General features: G+C 35.6%; 1 protein-coding gene across 3 annotated transcripts in view; it reads left to right on the top strand.

The window, feature by feature from the left end:
* PPP4R2 (protein phosphatase 4 regulatory subunit 2) overlaps positions 1-23,818 on the top strand; it is a 53,293-nt gene that overhangs the window by 20,246 nt on the left and 9,229 nt on the right. For 2 of the 3 annotated variants that reach the window (XM_021069219.2, XM_084989031.1), the window contains exons 3-4: positions 14,001-14,171; positions 23,615-23,708. In XM_021069219.2, coding sequence (XP_020924878.1) covers positions 14,001-14,171; positions 23,615-23,708 — 265 coding nt within the window. Of the gene's footprint in view, positions 1-14,000; positions 14,172-19,871; positions 19,929-20,323; positions 23,709-23,818 lie in introns of those variants that run through there. The other variant, XM_084989032.1, reaches the window with a different exon arrangement.

The following is a 23,818-nucleotide window of genomic DNA, read 5'->3' on the forward strand; positions in this document are numbered from 1 at the left end:
GAGAGGATATCAGAAAGTTAAGGGGATTGAGGTCAAATCATGTAAGGCAGTGTGGATCATGGTAAGGACATTAGCTTTTACTCAGTGAAATCAGGAACCACTGTGGAGTTTTGAGTTGATAAGTGACATCAGATTTAACTATTAAGAGAATTGTATGAACAGCTTTGCTGAAAACATGCTTTAGGTAAAGGAAGCTAGAAGCAGGGGTTGTTGTTTAAAATATTTTTGAAGAGATGAATTAAGTGGTAGCAGGAGGTGGTGAGAATTAGTCACAGTTTTTAAATATTTTGAAGGTACAGCTGCTAGGATTTCCTGAAGATAGGGTGTGGTATGTGAAAGGAGTAGTGTCAAAAATGGTGCCCGTTTGCCTTAGCAGCTGGAGGGATGGAATTTCTCCACAGCTGACATGGGAAAGGCTGTGGGAGGAACAATGTGGAAAAGACCAGGAGCTCAGTTTTGGACTTGCTGAATGCTCTTTTGATATAAAGCAGGTGCTCGGATGGGTGAATGTGGGGATCCAGAGATATCAGTGGCAGATAGATATTATTTAAATTCTCCAGTATTACCAAGTGTAGAGAAGTGATTGACTAAGCTTTGGATCATTTCCAGCATGGAGCAGTTTGTGAAACCAGGAAAGGACAATGAGCAAAAAGGATCAGCTAGTTAAAAGATAGTATAAGAAAGTAATTAAGGGAGTTCCTGAAGTGGCACAACAGGATCTGTGGGGTCTCTGCAGTTCCTGGACGAAGGTTCTATCCCAGCCCTGTACAGTGGGTTAAAGGAACTGGTGTTGTTGCAGCTATGGAGCAGGCCACAACCGCAGCTCAGATTTCATCCCTGGCTCTGGAACTCCATATGCCTTGGGGTGCCAAAAAAGGGGGACGGGGAGTAATTCAGGATGAATGATCAACTATGAAATACTCATTAAAGGCCAGTTAAGTCGAGATGTGAGGAATGATCATTGAATTTAGTGGTATATGGAGGTAATTGATGATCTTGATACGAACAGATGAGTTTTAGTGGTGAGACTAAAAGCTTGTTTGAAGTGAGTTTCGGGGATTATGGGAGACAACTCTTTCCAGGAACAAAGGAGAGAGAATAAATTATGTGGTGGCTAGGAGGGTAAGTGGAGGGAGGAAAAAATTTTTGAGATGAAGGAAGTGTAGATGTATTTGTATGGTAGTGAAAATGATCCATTAGAGATTAAAAAGTTGATGTAGTTGATGAAAGGGAAGAATTAACACAAGTGATGCTTTTGAGTGGATACACAAATGGAGAATATGGCATATGGGTAGATGAGAGCATGGATAGTTTATAATAGGTGGAAATTAAGAGTGTGTTCATGAGTATGCTAGTGGGTGGGTAAATGTGGGACTCTGGAAATTCAAGGTCTTTGAGTAGGAGAGTGGGGGGGAGAACTTATTGAGGTTGAGGGGAGAGAAGATATGAAATACTTGTCTAGAAGAGTCTTAAGAGTGAATAAACTAGGCAAATATTAACCTGGGAGTTCTCTTGTGGTACAGTGGATTAAGATCAGACATTGTCACTGCAGCTGCTTTGGCAGCTGCTCTGGTGCAGGTTCTATCCCTGGCCTGGTAACTTCCACATGCTATGGTCATGGCCAAAATAAAATAAATATTTTTATTTTATACATCCCTGGGATACTGGAAACCAGGCAACATGGTGATGTATTTTTCTATAACTTGGTGTTTGTACCCATGTGTGCTGCTGTATAGGCTCAGATTTGGTAGGAATTGCATTTTAACCAGTAAAATTGATCCTTGTGAGTACAGTGAAGCCAGAGAGGGACTAGAGAATCAACTGTATGCAAGGGGGTAACTAATGATAAATTAGTTAACATCCTGAGTTTCTTGAGGGCAGATAGATAACCATTGTGTGCTTCCTAGATGTCAGCTACTTTGCTAAGCACTTTGCTTACACTAATGTAATCCTCACAGCAGTTCTGCGAAGTAGATACTGTTACCCCATTTTACAGATGGGAAACAGAGGGAGACGAGAGCCATAAATGGAAAAGTGACTGAACTAAAATTGGAACTCAAACAAGCTTTCAGACCCTAGAACAGTGCTTTTAAATTTTTTTCTTTTTTACTATGTTGTTTTTACCTTTTTTTTTTTTTTTTTTTGTCTCTTTGCCTTTTCTAGGGCTACTCCTGCGGCATATGGAGGTTCCCAGGCTAGGGGTCCAATCGGAGCTGTAGCCACTGTCCTACACCAGAGCCACAGCAACGCGGGATCTGAGCCACGTCTGCGACCTACACCACAGCTCATGGCAATGCCAGATCCTTAACCCACTGAGGGAGGCCAGGGATCGAACCCGCAACCTCGTGGTTCCTAGTCGGTTTCGTTAACCACTGTGCCACGATGGGAACTCCTGTTGTTTTTACTTTCATCAAAGTTTTACACCTGTGAGATTTGGGGAGTTTATTAATAAACACAGGTAACAAAAAGAACTTCTGTATTCTTTCCTTTATTTCCTGTTTCCTAGAGACAGACCCTGTAAAAGTCATTGGTGTTTTTTTTTTTTTTTTTTTCTTTTCTTTTTCTTGAGGGGAGTAGGGGTGTTAACTTGCTTATTTCTAAGTTATGGTCATACAATATTACTTTTTTCTTTAGATTTTTAAAATCAGTTAATTAATTTTTGCTTTTTAGGGTCGCAGGTTCGACATTTGGAAGTTCCCAGGCCAGGGGTCAAATTGGACCCATAGCTGCCGGCCCATGAGCGAGGCCAAGGATCAAACCCACATCCTCATGGATATGAGTCACATTCATTTCCCTGCGCCACAATGGGAACTCCCAATTATTGATTTCTTAATAATAACAGTGGAGGATTTAGTTTCTTTTACCTGCCCTCCCTGGCTCCACTTCTCACTTCCATTGCCCATTTTCTTCAGTGTAATTAATTACATTGAAACTTTAGCTCAACATTTGTTACATACATTGTTTTAGTGAATGCTGCTTTTTCATTTAACTTTCATTATATTTATGGCTCATTCAACCCCAGACTTGAGTTATTTAGATCTCATTGCAAAATACGAGTTGTATTGGGTCTTCTGTCAATTTTATATTAAAAAAAAATAGCAAAACTCTTGTGGAGCCTTTTTAACTACTCCATCCTAGACTGATTGCTCTTAGACCTGCCTTAATCCTCCCGTCCTGAAATCTGTCTTTATCATCATCCTGAAATTCACTTGTCTTGGGTCTTTAGTTTCCTAGCTATCATGTCATACTCTTTCTTGGTTTATTTCATTGTTTTGGTGGAGTGAGAGAAAGCAAGTAGCAAATACATCTTTTTTGTACTTTCAACATCTGAAAGTGTGTTTTTCTTCTACTCACACTTAAGTGGATAGTTGGGGAACAAAATTCTGGGTTGAAGAGAATTCTCTTCAAATTTTCAATGCATTTTCCTTTTGCTTTCTTGCAGTGAAGCCCCATACGCGACCTGTTTTATATCTCTGGAATTTTGTAGACTCTTTTTGATTCTAGAATTACACAGTTTTACTATGATGTCTTATTAACCTGGGTCTGTTTGTTAGGCTTTGTGAGGCTCTCTCAATTTGAAAAGTAGTGTTTTTTAAATATGAGAATTTAAGTTTATGTATTAAATTTATATGTATTTTTTACTATGATGAAAAACACATAAAATGTATGTACCACTTAGCCATCCCCCCAGTTTTATTTGAGACATAATTGACATATAACTAACCATTTTTAAGTGTAAAGTTCAGTGACATTAAGTATATATACAATAGTGTGCAACCATCCCCACTATCCATTTTCAGAACATTTTTATCATGACAAACAGGAATTCTGAGCCCATTAAATAATAACTCCCCATCCTCACCTGCCCTGAGCCCCTGGCAACTGCCATTATACTTTTCTCTATAAATTTGGCTGTTCTAGTTTATCTCATATAAGTAGAATCATACAGTATTTTTTTCTTTTGTAGTTGGCTTATTTCACTTAGCATAATGTTTTTGAGATTTATCCATGTTAGCATATGTCAGAATTTCCTTTTTTTAACAAGGCTGAATATATATGGGAGTGTCCTTTTTTAAGGTTGAATACACACCCACATGTTTTGTTATCTATTCATTTGTAGATGGACATTTAGGTTGTTTTCACCTTTTGGCTGTGGCAGGTTATGTAGCTGTTAACATCGGTGATCAAGTATCTGTCTGAGTCCCTGCTTCCAGTTCTTTAGGGTATATCCCTAGGAGTGGAATCACTGGATCTTATGGTAATTATGTGTTTTAACTTTTTGAGGAACTGTTTCATGTGGCTGTACCATTTTACATTGCCACTAACAATGTACAGGGATTCCATTTTCTCCACATCCTTGCCAGTGCTTGTTATTTTCTGTTTAGAGGAAATGTTTTTTGATTTAAAATGGAAATCCATTTTCTGTGTCCTTATTTTCTTTGAGCTCTGATCATGGAAACCTTGAACTTCTCATGCTACCCTGATTTTCTGATAGCTTACCTTTCTTTTTTTCTGTTTCTTAAATAGTAAACCTTTTAAAAAGTGTGTTAAATGGAAATGGTGCCATTATTAAATTAGAAGTTCTTCTGTGCAGAATTACCCAGATACTGAGAAAACTCAATAGAGATTCCTATTGCTCTAATTTTTTCATATTAAAAAAATCCTAATTCTATTTGATAAGTATGAGTAGTTTTTTCCCCTTCAAAACATTAATAACCCTTTTATTTGAGGAGCTCAGTGCATTCCTTTTTTTCCCCTCCAGCTCTTTTGAGGTAAAATTGATAAGAAAGTTAAACATTGTGCTGATTCTATATATATATATATAGAAAGGATTCCTCCCATCTAGTTAACTAGTGCATCTGTAACTTCACATATTTATATATTTTCTTTTTTCTTTTGATTTTTTTTTTTTTTATTTTGAATGAGAATATTTAAGTTCTACTGTCAGCAGATTTCAGTTATACAATAGTGTTACCAAACTATAGTCATCATGTTAGGCATTAGATTCTCAGACTTTATTCTTTTTTTTTTTTTTTTTTTTTCCTTTTTAGGGCCATACCTGCGGCATATGGAGGTTCCCAGGCTAGGAGGTGAATCAGAGGTAGAGCTGCCAGCCTACACCACAGCTGCAACGCCAGATCCTTAACCCACTGAGCAAGGTTAAGAATAGAACCTGCCTCCTGAATGCCATTGAGATTTGTTAACCTCTGAGCCACGACGGGAACTCCAGACTTTATTCATCTTAGAGTTGCACGTTTGTACCCTTTATCTTCCTCTTCCTGTTTCTCCAACCCCAAGGCCCTGGCTACCACTTCATGCCCAGAAGTTGGATTTCTGGATCATATAGTAGTTGTCTCTAATTTTTGAGGAATCTCCATGCTGTTTCTCATGGTGGCTGTGCCTGTTTATATTTCCACGAACAATATACGGCTTCTCCTTCTCTACACCCTTGCCAGCACTTACCTCTTTTTGATAATAGCCATCATAATAGATGTGAAATGTTAGCTCATTGTGGTTTTCATGTGCATTTTCCTGAAGAGTAGGAATGTTAAGCGCTTTTTCTTGTATGTGATGGCCATTAAATGTCTTGGTTGCAAAAAAATCTCCTCTGCCCATTTTCAAATAAAGTTGTTTCTTACTATTGCATTGTATGAATTCCTTATGTCTCTTGGAACCGTGAGGCTGCCACAATGGGAACTCCTAATGCAGTCTGCAAATAGAGATGGTTTTATTCTTCCTTTCAGACATGGTTGCCTTTTTTCCCCCTTGCCTAGTTGCTTTGGCTAGGACTACCACTACCACTAGTGAGAGTGCACATTCTTGTCTTATTGACATTAGAGGAAAAGCTTTTAGCTTTTTGCCACTGTGGGGGCTTGTCAGTTAACTTGTTTTTAAAACATTTCTATTTTAAAAAAAAATCCAGTTTATCCTCTTAGTTTCATTTTATGTAGATGGAGATTTTCAGGAAGGGTTATCCATTTCAGTGTTGATGTGTTCATTTTTCTCATATTCAGACAATTCTTGGACCAGAATACAAATCGTTCTTGCAGTAGATGCTATACTTCTAGTGTTTATTATTTTGCTTCAGTTTGAGTATGTAGATGCAGAAAAATGTTTTCTAAATAATTATATCTTTATTAGTAATTGTAGCCCATAACACTGAAGCATACTTTAGAATACTAATAAAAAATTATCTCTCTATATATGAAATAGCACAAAATAGACACCTACCACACTATAAAAAAACCAATATTGCAGACACTGTAAGGACACTTGGAGCTTTACCTTTAGACTCTAAAAAGGATTCTCCAAGATGAAACCTCTGTACTAGAATGTACAATAATCTGCCGCCACTCCTGTGTCAACTCATTTTATATAGCAGTAACAGATTATAAAGAGTAATCATTTATGTGTGTTCACTCCAGCCTCTTTAAAAAAACTGGTATTTCATTGCTTCTTTTGTTTTGCACCACATGAGTTGGTCTCTGGGTCCACATGGAAAGGTTTTTTTGTTGTTTTGTTTACTTCACTTTTTTCAATGAACAGACGACTACACCAGAGAAAAAAATTCTAGATCACATTTCTACAGCACATTTTCCTGTATGACTGGAATGATTCATAAGATAGATTTTAATGCTAATGAATGTTTATTTTTTGAATGAATCTTAGATTTTAGAATTTTTCTTCTGCTTCTTCACACACACACACACACGCACGCTATTTTGTTCTTCACATTTTGTGAGAGTTTGGTCTTGTCCCTCTGATTTTCCCAGCCTTAGGGTTTTTGAGAAACCAGTGTACTTTCCAACTAAAGGGATTGTGTATTGCAGTGCTTTTCAAAGGGTGCAGCTCCCCCACCTCCAGTTCATTTGGTAGTGTCTAGAGACATTTTAGCTGTCACTATTTGGTCAAATTTGTGGTAGGAATTACTGCCATCAAGGTGTAGAGGGCCACAGATGTTGTTGAACATCCTACCACAACAGAGAACCCTCCAGCCTAAAATGTCAATAGTGCTGAGTTTGAAAAATTCATTTGCCCATGTTAAACTCCTTCTGTCTTTAAGGTCTATACTGTTCCACTTCCTTTTTCCTTATTCTACTCATGCTTTTAAGGTCCACCTTAAAGTCCAACTTTGTCCTGAAGCTTTTCCTTGATGTTTGTAAACCTGCCTTTCATCTCTCTTTTCTCTGGGTTCTGCTATACCATCACTAACATCTTTGCATGTAATAGTTTATGCAGTCTTATTTCTATTTATTATCTTTTGTTTTCCAAACTATTTTTTTTTTTTAATTTTTTGTTTTTGTCTGTTTAGGGCCGTGCCCGTGGCAGATGAAGGTTCCCAGGCTAGGGGTTGAGTGAGAGCTGTAGCCACTGACTGGCCTATACCACAGCCACAGCAACACGAGATCCAAGCTGTGTCTGCAACCTTCACCATAGCTCATGGCAACGCCAGATCCTTAACCCACTGAGAGAGGCCAGGGATCAAACCCGCAACCTCATGGTTGCTAGTTGGATTCGTTTCCGCCACACCACGATGGGAACTCCAGAACACTGTTTTTTGAACTTATTGTTTTAATTGGTAGGGAGAGATCAGTGTGTGGAGGAACATCAGTCTTTAGCCATATTAGAATCCTTACCATGAATATACGGGTTGCCAAAGAAGAAACCCGTTTATACTGAGGCATTATCTGAACGTTAGTGTTACCTATTGAAGCTTTATCTTCCATATGATGAGATCTTTTGTGTGTACAATCATCATTAGGTATTTAAAACTTTTTGAAAAATTCACTTTTAGTGGCAAGTACTTTCTCTTCAGAATTTGTTTCATAATTTTATTGCTTTGGAGCAGGTATTGTCCCATTTTCGAATATGAGTTTCTGAGTGAGGAAATGTATGGCGTTTCAAAGATAATATTTAAATGGGAACAATTAGATAAATATTTTAGTGTCACTTAAACATTTATATAAAACAGCAACTTTTGTTTTTGTAGCAGTTGGTATGAGAACCCAAAAGTTATGTTCATAATTGTTATACAGAGTAACTTTACTTTTTCTATATTACCACGAGAGTCAGAAAAAGACAATTTTAAAGAGGCTGAGTAGGCAATGGTTTTTGTTTTGTCTTCTTTTCTTTTTTGGCTGCCCTACAGCCTATGGAGTTCTTGGGCCAAGGATCATATTCTAAGCTGCAGTTGCTACCTGAGCCGCAGCTGCATCAATGCCAGATCCTTAACCCACTGTGCCGGGCTGGGGTTCGAACCCTGCATGCCTGTGCTCCCAAGGTGCAACCGATCCCATTGTGCTATAGTGGGAACTCCAAGTGGGCGGCGGCTTTTAACTGGGGATACCTTTTGCCTCCAGTGAACATTTGGCAACATTTATAGACATTTTTTATTGTCAAAACTTGAAGGCGGCGGGTGTAGGTTGGTCACTGCTGACTTCTGATGGGTAGACATCAAGGATTACTGCTCACAGAGTTCCCATTGTGGCTCAGCGGTAACAAACCCAACTAAGTATCCATGACGATGTTGGTTTGATCCCTGGCCCTGCTCAGTGGGTTAAGGATCTCGCGTTGCGGTGAGCTTTGATGTAGGTCGCAGAAACGGCTCAGATCTGGCATTACTGTGGCTGTGGATTAGGCATTGGCTGTGGAGTAGGCTGGCTGCTGCAGTTCCAATTCGACCCCTAGCCTCGGATCCTCTATATGCTTCAATTGTGGCCCAAAAAATAATTTTAAAGGATTACTGCTCAACCATTTTACAATTCATTAGGATATCCCCTTTTGATGAGGAATTGTTGGGCTTACAGTGTCAGTGATGCTAAAATTGAGGAACTCTGGGGAGAGGGATTGCAAAAGACTTACTCAAACTGAAAAATGTCTTGTGGCCAGTAAACATAGGTAAAAAATCACTCGCTAGCAATCAATAAAAGACAAATTAAAGTGTTTTTCTACTGTTAAACATTTAAGTGTTTTGAAAGCATGCAGTTTTCAAAATAGGTTTTTCTATATTGACAGCACTGTAAATTGATGGAGTGTTTCTCAGGGACTTTTGAAAATATGTATCTAAAATGTTTATATTTTGTACTTTTGACTTGGTAATTCCACTTGATTGGAATCTGTCCAAGATAATAAACAGATGCCTATGTTGGAAATTAAGATAACTCTGGCTCAGGTCGTCAGTGAGACATGTGGACAAGGAGAAATTTCGACAAGGCTCTTTACTTCGGCAGAAGGGCACGGGTACTCCAAAAAGCATGCACTCAGAACAAAGGACTCTCCCTTATTTATCCCTAACACAGGTGATTTACCTGTCCCCTTCCCATTGGTCAGGTCAGGGCGCACACTCTTCCCGGTTGGCCTGAAACAAATTGTTGCTGGGAAAAGAGGTAAAGAAGAAAGGGGTCGTAGGGGGTGTTTCAGCCAAAACCAGAGCAAAATGGAGTAACCAAGATTTCCTTTGATAGAAAAGACATGTTACTTTCCACACCTACAAAGTTTGTTACTGGGATTTTAACCATAGTTATTTTTAACTGTAATGTGCTGGAAGCAAACCTAGATTCTTTTAAAAAATAAATATTGGTGAAAAAATGGAGTAAAAATGTACTTTAGTAATGATTACTGGGCACATTATGGACAGTTTTCATTTTGTTTCTGTCTTTCTGTGTTATATAAATTTTTCCAGTGACTATCCTATTTATGGAATCAGAAGAAGGGAAGACAGACCAGACGTCTTTTTAATTTTTAAACTCTAGTAAAATTTTGTAGTAGTTTTGTCATTTCTCAAAATATTTATTGAAAAGTCTGTGCATATAGCAAGTTCCCATTTATGCGTGGGCCTGTTTCTGGGCTGTCTCTTCCACTGATATATTTTAATATTTGCTCAATAAAGTATAATATATATACTTTGTAATTAGGCAAAAGGAATGCTCTTTAGATTGGGCCCCACTCGTAGAGGTTTTCTGAACTAGTAATTTGTATTTTTATAGTTCATGAAAATGTCATGATTTTGTGTAAGCAGTTGTGTTCTTATTTTTGCTCTTCTTTCGCTCATGTAATTCAATATTTAGATTAAATATACTTGTCTTTGTTTGCTTCATTCAGAAAGTTAAGGCTGAATTCTTTGACACTTTGTGTCCTGATTCAAAGTCTGTCACTGTGTGTCAATGACTGTCCCATTAAATTTCCTTTGTTTTCTTTCATTTGTCTTTTTCCATATTCCCCTTTGCTTACAAGTGGTACAGTATGTGCTGTTCCTTGGAGGTAATTACAGCACTCCCATGTTCTCTTTTGTTAGCTTTCCACACAGATTTTGGGTGGAAACAGGCTAAATAGGGAGTAATCTTAGTAGAATTTGGAACTGTAAGAGGCAGCAAGTTAGGATGTGACTTGATACTTCCCCCTAAAATGTTCTAGAACTGGCTAGGAAATAACAGTTGGATTTTGCTCTTGAACCTGTGAAAAAATACCTTTAACCTGAGCATTGTCAGGGAAATATGTTCGTTTTAGTATAGACTTGTGAGTTCCTTTGGAAGAAAAAGGTCATTGTGGTGTTGGTAGGAGGATATATTTATCTGAGTTGTTTTGCCTTTCTAGAGGAAAAGCTGCATAAAGGGGAAAGTGGAAGGGAAAGAGAAGAAGAGGGAGTTGAAGTTACTTAAAAAAATTAATGGATAATGAATTTCATTAAATACTTAATTCTAGCCAAGTAGATTTAAATTCTGAGTATGTATTTTATCTTGGGAGGAAATTTTTATGTGAAAGAATTGATTCTCAAGTTGAATATGTGTTTATGTTTCATGAGCATCTGTTTAGAGTAATTTATTTTCATTTGAAAAATAAGGGTTTTTTTGTTTGTTTTTTAGCTTTTTATGGAATGAGTACATTACTAGGAAAATTATTTTTGTTGCCAAATTTTTAGTTGATTTATTCATGGCGTGGTTTTGTGCTCAAATTACATAATTTCCAGTGATGCATTTTCTGCTTTTGTTTTTATCAGATGGTTGTGTTGCATCAAAATGCATTCTTCCATTTTTTCCACACGTATTTTTTCTATTGTATATGGCACAGTAACTTTTGAATTGCATCTCAGATCTGATTTAGGATAACTTTACCTGATACATTCGAAACTTAAAATACAAGTTGTACGTAATTGATTTTATGGCATTTAATTCCTGACTGATCTAGAGTCTTTGATGCTCCTCATAGTTTTGCTTTACCTACTAGTTTCCTTCACTTCTCCTCTCCCTATTCCTATTAATATGTTGTTGATGTTTGGATGTCATGGGTAGATTTGCAAACAGTTAATGGGAAGATGGGTTAGAAAACTGTGTGTGTATGGAAATTCTAATTCGTGAAACAGGTTATGACTAAGTGGGTGATTGTTAAAACTACAGGAAGAATTCTTAATTTAAGAAATGAAAAGTTTAAGACTCCTATTTCAGTAACCTTACCTGGTGTGTTTAAGTATTAGTTAAATGTCTGTAGGGAGTGTAGTGAAATTTAAAGATTAAATTTTAGTAATCACTGACAGTAGTATAGTACACAGAAATTAATATTAGGCAAGTCAAAAATTACAATGTGCCACCTCCTGATTGTTAAACCTCAAATTCTCCTTCCCAGAAAAAAACTTGGGAAAGGAGGGAAAAGGTAATCATATAAATAGCTTTAAATAATGACCCTGAATGAATTTTTTAAATAATAATAAAATTTACCTGCCATGTAATTCACTCATTTAACAGAGTGGAGTTGTCAGGTTACATATCAGCTCTGTTTAACTTTTTGAGAAGCTGCCAAGCTAAACTTTTCCAAAATGGCTACACCATTTTGCATTTCCATCCATGTATAGGTTTCCACTTGACCTTCATCCTCTCTAGCACTTGTTATTGTCCATCATTTTTATTATAACAGCCTTAGTGGGTGAGAAATGCTATCTTGTGATTTTGATGAGTACTGGCTAATAATGTTAAGAATCTTTGTGTGCTTATTGGCTATTTATCTGTCTTCTGAAACTCTGCAACTCATTAAACAATAACCTCTTACCCATTCCTTTTCCAAGCCCCTGACAAATGCCCTTCTGCTGTCTCTCTGAATTTGACTATTCTGGATTACCTCTGACAAGTGGAATCAAAATATTTATTCTTTTGTGTCTGGTTTACTTCGAGGGTTTAGCATAATGTATTCAAGATTCTTTGTTGTAGTATGTGTCAGAATTTCCTTCTTTAAGGCCGTATTTCATTTTACATATATATTGTACATTTTGTTTATACATTTGGGTAGTTCCTACCGTTGCGTATAAGTGAATTTCGTGTGATTGAGTTTCTGTTTTCACATTTTTGGAGTGTCCAGAAATGGAATTGCTGAATCATTCGGTAAATTCTTTAATTTTTTTTTTTTTTTTTTTTTTTTTTTTTTAGGAGGACCCACCATACTGTTTTCCGTAGTGTCCTCACCATTTTATATTCCCACAAGCAATGAATAAGGGTTTCTTTACATACTGGGCAGTGGTTGTTATTTTATGTGTGTGTTTAAAATAGTTAATGTAACGGATGTGAATGAAGTTCTATCTTCCTGTGATTTTGATGTTCATTTCCCAAATGATTAACATTTAATCTTTCCATTTGCTTGTTGGCCATTTGTAGATCTTTAAAGAAATGCCTGTTAATATACTTTGCCCATTTTTATATAAGTTGGTTTGGTTTTTTGCTGATGAGTTGTGGGAGTTCTATATATATCCTGAATATTTACACTCTACCAGATGGATGATTTGCAGATAGTTTCTCCCATTCTGTGGGTTGCCTTTTCACTCTTTCTGATAGTGTCCCTTTGATGCACAAGGTTTTTTTTTGTTTGTTTTGTTTGTTTTTATGACCACACCTGAAGCATATGGAAGTTCCCAGGCTAGGGGCTCAATTGGAGCTGCAGCTGAGGCCAGCCATGGCAACACTGGATCCAAGCCACACAAGAAGGTAATCACTACCAGTATTGTTTGGTATTGCTGCCTTGATTTGTGCAAGTATCGTCCGTTTTACTCACTGCTGTTTTTGCACCTATCATCGTTGCAGATGTCAACTCAGTGAAAAAGTTATCTCTATTCTTAGGGAGATAGCTTTGACCTCTTGGGCCACACTTAGAGAATTGCTGCCTTAGTTTATAGGATTGCTGGATGGAATGGAAGAGTGACTATGGAGTAGTAGTCTTATCTTGCCTGAGTAGTCTCTTGTCTAAGATGTTTGGAGAAATGGTTGCCATTCCTCACTCTTGTATTTCCTGTAATTTAGGCTATTCAGGCTGGTATCAGCATAAAATTTCCTTATATTAGTGGTAGAATGTGAGGGGACCGGGATAAAAAGATGTTAAATTCATGAATAGATATGGAATGTACATAAGGATATTATGTATTTTTACTTTGCAAGATACATTTTGGATAGAACCCTATGATAAATACTTTTTAAATGACAAAATATTTAAAAAATTAGTTGAAAGCAAAAGAAAAAGGAGAAATTAAAGGGTTTTTTTTTGGTACTCATCAGATACAAGACAAGAAATATTTACTAGTCTTATAAGCATTATGGCTTGGATGATAACAACTTGAGGTATGGAGTCATTCTGATTTGTCCAGTTAAAATTATCACTGTAAAGTTGGGCTAGTTTCTAGTAACCTACTTTAAAATGGGGGCAGTAACACCTCCCTGGTTAGGTTTTTATGAGGAACAGAGTCAAAATAATGTTTTAAAAATGTGAAGAATGGGACTTAGACAATAAGCTTTAATTGAGAAATAGTTAATTTTAAAGATTTTAAGCTGAGATTTAGATTTTGTTTGGGTCGGGAGTAGGGAGAATTTAGAAGGAACCAAGTTGGAGTGTGTGAGTCATATTGATCAGGCCTGGTACAGGATACTGAAGAAACACACTCCCACTACTCCTTGTCCAAATCTTAAGCTGTATTTGTGCTTTGTGTTCAAGCTACATGGTATTACATTTTCAAAATTTTTTACTTATAGGATTCAGTGGTCCCAATTTAAAGGCTATTTTATTTTCAAACTGGAGAAAGTGATGGATGATTTCAGAACTTCAGCTCCTGAACCAAGAGGTCCTCCTAACCCTAATGTCGAATATATTCCTTTTGATGAAATGAAGGAAAGAATACTGAAAATTGTCACTGGATTTAATGGGTATGCATTTAATTCTACTTTTAAAGGTTTAATTTTTAGCTGAACAGTGATTGTTCTCTTAGTTCTGATGTGTCTGGTTCTTTAATAACTGATTATCCATTAGAATAAATTCTGTCTCTTGTGGTATATATAGTAGTTACTGATTTCCAGCTTACATATATTTAAAATAGTTACACCTTTTTTTTTTGAAACTCGAATCATCTTTATATGGTTTTGTGGCATTTTAGATTTTAAATGTGTATGACAGTGGAAATGATATCAGGAAATATTTTAAAATTTTTTCTTTCCATTTTTTACTTAATGTTATAAATTTTTATACTTTGTCTAGAACCTGTTTAACATTGAGATAAGTAACATTTCTTTTAAAATGAAAAATAACAATTTATGGAAGAATTCAGCTTAGTGACTTTTTATTTTAAGAATATTTTTTGGAGTCCTTTTTTTCCCCTCAGTAAGTAACCATTTTAGCCCTTTGTAAAACATGGCTCTGGAAAGTTACTCTTCACTGAAATGAAACTGACCTTTAAATGGCTGTGTGTCATACTCTATGTTGTTTTAAATATTTCTCTTTTTAGGACTTTGTATTTTTACGGTTTCCTTCATTGAAGGAACGAAGTATTTGTAAAGTTGAATTGTTCAGTATTTAGATTGTTATTAACAATTTGGGTGGTGACAATACCTAATCTGATGTATTGTGTCTATGTTAACCATGAATTCATATTTACGGTCAATTTTTATTTGAAGGGATTTCATTTGTATTTTTAGGTAGCATAAATGCTTTTGTTTTTTTCTTCAGATACTTAATGACATGGGATTTTGCAACAAGATAGTGTAATTCAGATAACCGTTTTGCTGTATGTACTGTTCCCCACTTTTAAGTTTGTTTGGTTTAAAATATCAAATCCTTAAGCTTTGGTTTTAGGTATTGTTGCCAAAATACTTTTCTTTTGGGAGAAATTAAAGCTTTATCTTTGAGCTGCCCTTGGGGATTTGGAATTGGAGGGAGACTTACTTTCACTGTCTACCCTGTTGTATTATTGAACATCATTTAATTGTATGCATATATTTACTTATAAGTACTAATTTTTTTTTAAAGCCCATACCCAGATGAAGCCACATGCTATGTATTAGAAATATGTAAGATTTACTGTTGAAATGAATGTGCCTAAGAGTACCTCTTGGGTGTTTTTTTAAGGGCCTCACCTGAGGCACATAGATGTTCCCAGGCTAGGGACTGAATCGGAGCTGTAGCTGCTGGCCTGCACCACAGCCACAGCAACGCTAAGCTGCCTCTGCCACCTACACCATAGTTCAGGGCAGCACTGGATCCTTAACCCACTGAGGGAGGCCAGGGATTGAACCCGCTTCCTCATGGATACTAGTCACATTTGTTTCTGCTGAGCCACTATGGGAACTCCGGGGATATTGTTAAATAGTGCAGAAGCAGATAGGTAGTACTTAGATATTATGGGAACTCATCTTTTATTTCAATGAATTATGGCTATCATTTTAAAATAAGAGTTACAGTGAAACAGGTCAGATTATACCACTACTTTGTGAGTGTGAAGCTACTTTACTTGTTCTGAATTAGTAATACTGTTTTCACTTCTTTCAAATTAAGCTGGATGAAACACAGATATATGGGTATTAAATAAATTAAATATTTGTAATTTCTTAATTTCTGAAACAGGTTATTGACCTACCTTTGAAAATGACTTGGTCATTAACTGCCTAAGCATAATTAAACATAGTTGCTTTTAAAACATTTTTCATCTTTGAACCATAAATGTTTTGTCTGTATATTGATACATGCTACATTGAAATAATGTGTATAATATTTTTCAATTTCACTTTTGTGTTTTGAATATACACAGATTAGTTGTTGGCTTTTAAAACACATTTTTGCTGGGAGTGGTAGGTAGAAGTATCATTTTGTATTTTTTTTTTCAGTACATGTAAGTTTGTCCTTGCCAGCATACCTTTCCTGCTATTTGTAATAGATTATCTTTCAAATTATAAAAGTGTCATAAGTGTGTTAATAGTTTAAAAAGATCCCTAGTTGTCCTCGGAATATATAGAGAAAAGAAACTAGGATAATGCTAGTTATAGTTTACTTGACCCATCTTCTTTTTTTTTGTCTTTTTGCTATTTCTTGGGCCGCTCCCGCGGCATATGGAGGTTCCCAGGCTAGGGGTCGAATTGGAGCTGTAGCCACCAGCCTACGCCAGAGCCACAGCAACGCGGGAACTGAGCCGAGTCTGCAACCTGCACCGCACGCAGCTCACGGCAATGCCGGGTTGTTAACCCACTGAGCAAGGGCAGGGATCGAACCCGCAACCTCATGGTTCCTAGTCGGATTCGTTCACCACTGCGCCACGCTGGGAACTCCTGACTCATCTTTATATCAGTATATTTACAGCTTCTGTGTATTTGAATTATTTTCTACTATATGAATAGATTATATAGTTCGTTTTCCCTGTTCCCATTGGTGGTGGATGTTTGGCTGTTACAAGTGCAAGTGCGTACAAGTGCTCATCCTTGTACGTAGTTTTTTGTGTTGGTGAATGTCATATGTTGAATATATGTATAGATTGTTGCTTTTTTTTTTTTGGTTTTTAGGGCCGCACTTGCGGCATCTGGAGGTTCCCAGCCTAGGGATCCAATCAGAGCTACAACTACCAGCCTATACCACAGCTGTAGCAAAGCCAGATCCAAGCCCTATCTGCGACCTCCTCCACAGCTCAGGGCAGTGCCGGATCCTTAATCCACTGAGCAAGGCCGCAACCTCATGGTTCCTAGTTGAAATTTGTTTCCCCTGCGCGCCATGATGGGAACTCCTAGATTGTTGCTTTTTTTTTAATTTGTAGAAAAGGAGTTAATAGGTCGTAGTGTATGCACACTTAAAATTTCTATTAATACTGCCAGATAGATCTTACAGAATGTGTTCATTTATGCTTCTGTGTGTATATAAAAGCAGATAGTTTATTTCTTCAATATTTTTGTGGGTATGTGTGTGAATTTGTGTCTCTTTGATTGCAAATGAAATTGAACATCCATATCTTTGATGAATTGTGGCTTTATATCTTTTTTCATTTTTCTTTTGCTGATTTTCTTATTGGTAAGTTCGTATTGTTTTTGTTTTTGCTTTCATTTAGTAGAACCTCTATTAAATACTTCAGAATACTTTGGCATGAAAAGATTATCCATTTTCCAAAATTAGTGTTATTAGTATATAAATATTCCCTCTTCATAAAGAGGAAATTGTCAGTTCACTTGATTAATCTGCTTGATCGATTGTTTGCTTGATTTCCTGATCTTGGATACCAGGGGTGACTATCTTTTTCATTACAAGGCCTAGAATAGTGAATGCCTGAACATCATAGCTCTCAAATAGATATTGAATGAGTGAGTGAAAGGAATAAAAGCATGTTTCTCTATCTATATTTTGTTTAATGGGGCATGGTAGATAGAAGTCCATAGTTGAATGCTTAAAGGTCTTTAAAAAAATTTTGGTCATATTATCCTTTTAAAATTATTTTTGAACTTTAAAATTTTATAGGAGAAAATGGATTATAGCTACTCTCCAGAACTGAAGTTAAAGTTTCTTAGGTGAGAAAAACCAAAAATTAAAAATCAACAAAATTTAAAATTTCAATGAATGGTCGATTAAAAGACATTTGTTAGCGTTTTATGCCCTCTGTATGGGATTAATATGGGTTTACTCACACTGGGGCCATTTATGAAAATCCTCTTCCTATCAAAGATACCATGAATAAATTTAGAAACTGCTTGTAGCTAGTAGTTCATTCCTATAATGGTACACAAAGATTTTGAGAGGTAGAGAGAATATAACTTACATTCCTGATAGTTTAGAAAGATCATTTCCTCTAAAGTAATGAAATGGAAGAATAATGAATTTAAATTAATTGCTTACGTCTTCTTCCACCTTTGACAGTCTCTGTTAGACCTAAGATCTCTCTAAAGTAAGCAGTAAGTCTCACTTATGGTGAGTAGTTGACTGAAAGGTCATGGCTATGTATTTATGACAGGATTTAAGCAAAGTGCACAACAATTTCACGCCTAATAATCTTTAATTGTTACATCATCTCTAAGGCGTCATTTTGTAACTGAGGAGTGCTTATCTTTTGTCATGTTAGTCTGACTATTATTGAATTTCTTCTCCAAAGTTATTTTAATGTACATAATTGTGTTTTGCCTAAATCTTAAAAACATTCATGATTGTTATACATATGTGTGTGCACAGATACGTTTTAAGTTTCTACCCTTGAGAGTTTGCCTCTTCATACTTTTTTAAAAGGTTCTTATGCAAAGTTTTTAATACTTGTAAATCTAGACTTGTAGATTCAAAACATTCACTCCTTTTCTGATTTTGTAATGTTTTACAATATTATTACAATCTTATTATAAGATTACTCAGGAATGGAAGGAGGGGTTCTATCTAGCCTTTTGTTACTTTGTTCTTTTACTCCTATGACCTGTTTTATTGCTTGCTGGAGTGTCTACTCCTCTGTTCAGAAAAATAAGAGTTTTTGCATTTTTTGTTAATTATTTGTGTGAGTATTTGTTGAGCATATTGAATCTATTAGGTGAAATTTTTTTTTTGTCACTCCTTTTCTTAGTATAACTAGTTCAGAATAAGAATTATTTAGTTAACTTCCCTCCTTACTCTACTTCCTGCCTTGCCTTGTCTAATAGAAATAGAGTTTTATGTGATTTTTTTTCCCATAAAATATTATAATTGAAAGAGGAAATAGCAGAAATATATTTTTTCTTAAGACATTTATTTGATGTGAGGAAAGTTTAGGCGCTACAGAAAATGATAAATTTGATTAAAACTTGACAGTTGCTATAGATTTGTTTTGGTGTGGGGAATAGTGCAGATACTAGTTCAGGGTTACTTAAAGGAGTTAATTTTTCATTTTCCTAATTTTTTTTTTTTTTTTAATCTTTTTAGGGCCGTGCCCTCGGCATGTAGAGGTTCCCAGCCTAGGGGTTGAATTGGAGCTTTAGCTGCTGGCCTACACCACAGCCACGACAACTCAGGATACTAGCCACATCTGTAACCTACACCACAGCTCACAGCAGCGCCGGATCCTTAACCCACTGAGTGAGGCCAGGGGGGATCAAACCTGCAGCTTCATGGATACTAGTCAGATTTGTTTCCGCTGAGCCACTGTGATGGAACTCCCTCAAGAAAAAATTTTCTTAAGTTTTTATACTTGCCATTTTACAGTGCTGTTTTCGATAAATTTCAGAATTTCTAACATTTGATATAAGGTATAAAATATATTCATATTAATATTTATGGTGTGCATATTTATATAGATGTTAAGTAAAGCCTGATACAGAAACAGCATGTTTAAGTAAGATGATGTCGCTTTAAGTAAGGTGATGTCGCTTTAAGTAAGTGTGGTGATTTCTGACTTCTTTAGGACTTGGGTAAATAAAAACTTAACCCATTTAACCTTTGATATTTAAGAGATATTTAAGTTAGTTTCCACTTAAATGGTTCAGGTAGTACTCAAATAATTCTGTAACAACCAAGGCACAATATAAATATGGCCATTGGGAAAATTACATCTTTATGTATAAAACAAAAGTAAATTGTTATATTAGCATTTTTTAATAGGATGTCTGATTTTATGGTTATCTCTCTCCCTTTTTTTTTTTTTTTCTGTCTTTTTTTTTTTTTTTTTTTTTTTTACAGCTGCATCTGGGGCATATGGAAGTTCCCACGCTAGGGGTCTAATCAGAGCTCCAGCTGCCAGCTTACACCACAGCTCACAGCCAGATTCTTAACCCACTGAGCGAGGTCAGGGATCAAAGCTGCATCTTATGGATACTAGTCGGGCTCATTTCTGCTGAGCCACAAAGGGAACTCCTGATTTTATGGTTATCTCCTTAGTCTTTTACTCTGATGGCCTCTGTATTTTCCCTCTTTGATCTTATTTTTATGAGTCATGCTCCTTATATAATGTAGATTTAAAGTATAGGTTATCTGATTTTTTTTTTAATACTAAGACTGAAATGTGCGTTTCTCTTTTTTTGTATGTATCTAAAAAAATATGGCATATCTTTTTTTTTCCTTTTTTCTTTTTAGGGCTGTACCCGTGGCATATGGAAGTTCCCAGGCTAGGGGTCAAATTGGAGCTGCAGCTGCTGGCCTACACTACTGTTACAGCAATGCTGGATCTGAGTCATGTCTTTGACCTACACCACAGCTCACAGCAATGCTATATCCTTAACCCACTGATCGAGGCCAGGGATCGAGCCCTCATCCTCAGGGATGCTAGTCAGGTTTGTTTCCACTGCACCACAATGGGAACTCCTTAATTGATACATCTTGATGATGAGACATTTATACAGATTAAGATAACTTAAAAGCAAAATATAAATTGTAGTCACTATAATCTTTCTTAGGTTAAAATACAGTATAAAAAAATTTCTACCTTTAGGGCTTAGTGTTATTGTTTAAAATTTCCAGGTTTTGCTTAGATTCTTTCTTTGATATTTAGTAGCTTTCTTGGTATTTGAATTCTCATAGTGTTTAGGTATACAAGATTTCATTTTTTTTTTTAAGTCAGTAGATGGGGCCAGATTGCAGAAAAATTCAGATCTGTAAGTCATGTAAAACGTATGATCCTATTTGATCAGGTTTGTTACTTTCTTTGGAATAAAAAAGAATATTTTTTAAAACATTTTTTGTATTATTGCGCTATAGCTGGTCGTTGGAGGGTTTCTGCCTTTTCACAGTCTACAACAAATACTACATGGGATCTGGATGATGATAGGAACTAAGATTTATTGAGCACTTGGTAAAATATTTCAGACCCTAAGTGATTTATATGTATGGCACCATAGTCATTGCTCATGATAATCACATGAGAAGTGCACATTTACAGTCCTTGACTTCCAGAAAAGGACATGAACACTTGAAGAGATATATTCACTTGAGCAAGGTCTGCTAGTGGACTGGCCAGTATTTTTGTTTTTAAAACTACACTACCTAATATGTAATTTGTAGACATTAAAAGTAGACTGGTTGATTGTATTCTGTAGCATTTCTTAGTAATACAGTTTGAAATACTTAATTTTTTTAAGTGTTATTGGATATTATAGATGTACATTTTTTTGGTTTGCACAATAAAATGGAAGCTGGTCGTATCCTAAAAAGTTTTTCTTTCATTTCCTTAGTTTTCATTTTATGTGGGCTAAGAAAATGATAGATTTGGTAGTATTTTTCAGAGTAAACTGAATGCATTTTATTTTGAATAACCCAAGGTATTTCTTTCCTCCTTTTTTTCTTTTTTTGTCCGTGCCTACAACATGTGGAAGTTCCTGGGCCAGGGATTGAACCTGCGTCACAACTTTGGCCCAAGCTGCTGCAGTGACATTTCTGGATCCTTAACCCACTGCACCACAAGGAAACTCCCTAAAATACGTTTCTAGTAAATGATTTTATAGTACACCTTTGCTAATGAACATCTTCCTCCATCTTCCTCATTTCAGGATTCTGGTTCACATTTTTAATTGAGTGTTAGTAACATTTTTTTTTTCTCTTTTTTCTTCTTAGCATGTGTCTTAATTTAGCTAGTGATATTTATTGGGAAGAGTGTTAACATTTTCAGGACTTAGAATAAGGTGTCTTTGTGTGCTTATGTGTAGTGAAAGAGTAACAGAAGGCAGAGCTTTCATATAGTGGTACCCGACATTCATTTTAGATTTATCTGGTTTATTTTTATACCTCCTTTTAAAGACCCACCTCAAATTAAGTTTTCCCACATTTATGTTCCATACCCTGGCATACATTTTATTCTGTTTCCATAGCACCATATATATAATTTTATTAACATTTATTTTTGTAATTTTTTTTATTTGTAGTTATTTACACTTCTGACAGGTCTGCTATTGAGTATAAATACTTCTAGCTGATAGTAGACTTTCTGGTTATATAAAGGCTAAGAAGTACAAACTTTATGGAGAGACCTTCAGTGCAGTTGTCAGAATTACTATGTTGTTTCCAATGGTTACCTTGATTTACAAGGAATGCTGTTAATTTTAAGGCTGTTCACTTGAGGAAAGGGGAAGTTGTCTAACATTTTAGTGCCATCTATTGGATACTTGGTAAAATGACTTTAAAAGCTGGGAGTGCCTAGGAATTGTTGCTAAGAATATGAGAACTAAACATTGTTTGTCCAGCTAGAAAATAAACACATGATTTTTATGTATGCATGGGTAGTCGAAGAGAAGGCATGGAATTTGAAGTTAGAGAAACTGGGTTTGAGTCTTGTGCTATTAATCACTAGCTGCCTTTCTTTGTGGGGGAGAGAGTTTTGTGTTATCAATAAAACTTATTAACAAAAACAGAAAACTTTGTGAATGATAACTATTAATTTGAGGCTTTTAAATTGTCTTTTTAAGGAGAATAAATAGATTTGTGTGGCAAATACTGAAGTCTTAAGCTTATGTTTACTTTTTAGCTGCATTTGTCATATCTCTGCTCACATGTTTGCTGTTAATGTAATTCTAAGGCATGCTAATATATGAGATAAAACCATTATTTATAAAATGACTTTAGGTCCACTTTATGTTTTATATTTGCTATGATCAAGTGAAAGTTTCATTGTGGTTATGGTTGAAATATTTGGTGAAGTTAATAATAAGGTACTTACCAAAATACTGAGTGTATTTGTAGGTGTTTTAAGTTTGATGAAACATGTAGGTTGTATATAAAATTGTAACTATGAAACAGAACTATTTTCATTGGTATCATTTGTCAGCTGATAACAAAACATTTATAGTTTTATTTGTGTGCCTAAGAATATGTGGGAAAGTTTTCGTAAATAAACTCATTTGATTATTTGTGATTCCTCTTGTAAACTTAAAATTGAATTATCATAGTTAAGAATTTTAATATTTTCATAGTTTTGTAGCTTTCTCAACTTTGGATGTTCTTTCTTAATGCTTTTTAAGGCAAGGGAGGGAAAATTGTTTCTTTTAAGAGGACTAGTGTGCTTATTGATTTGCCTGTTTTTAAGTAACTCACTCATCCATTCATTCATTTGTAGCGTTTTTGTTTGTTAGACTCAAAAAATCCTTTAATGATTTAATAGGAGTTTCTCAACTACTCTGTTTTATTTTAATAGACAAGTATATCAAGAACAGCTTTGGTGATAAAATTCATAACCACTTCTTTTATGAACCAAATGAATTCTTAATTGTTTTCAGAAATGAATCTCCACCCATGAGACATTCATAATAACAGAACAAATGAAAATTCAGTCTTTTTAAGTAATGTAGCATTTTCTTTTGTAGCTTAACACAGGGGTGACTGTATAAAGCTGTAAATAGCAAGAGTAATATTATTCCTAATTTCCTTGATAATTAATAACCTCAAACAATAAAATTATATTCTTTTGCAGTATACCTTTTACTATTCAGCGACTATGTGAATTGCTAACAGATCCAAGGAGAAACTATACAGGAACAGACAAATTTCTCAGAGGAGTAGAAAAGGTATTTATTTTATTATTGGAATTATATTAAAATGTGTATAATAGATTTCAGGAAAGTACTTTGAGTAGGTTCTGTTTCAGGCACCGGCTGCCCCAATATTTTAATACAAC

The sequence above is a fragment of the Sus scrofa genome, chromosome 13, assembly GCF_054392235.1.
Source record: "Sus scrofa isolate SSC_HxYL_T2T_F1_AM1 chromosome 13, Sscrofa_HxYL_maternal_Yorkshire_Landrace_v2.0, whole genome shotgun sequence".
NCBI classification, from domain to species: Eukaryota; Metazoa; Chordata; class Mammalia; order Artiodactyla; family Suidae; genus Sus; species Sus scrofa.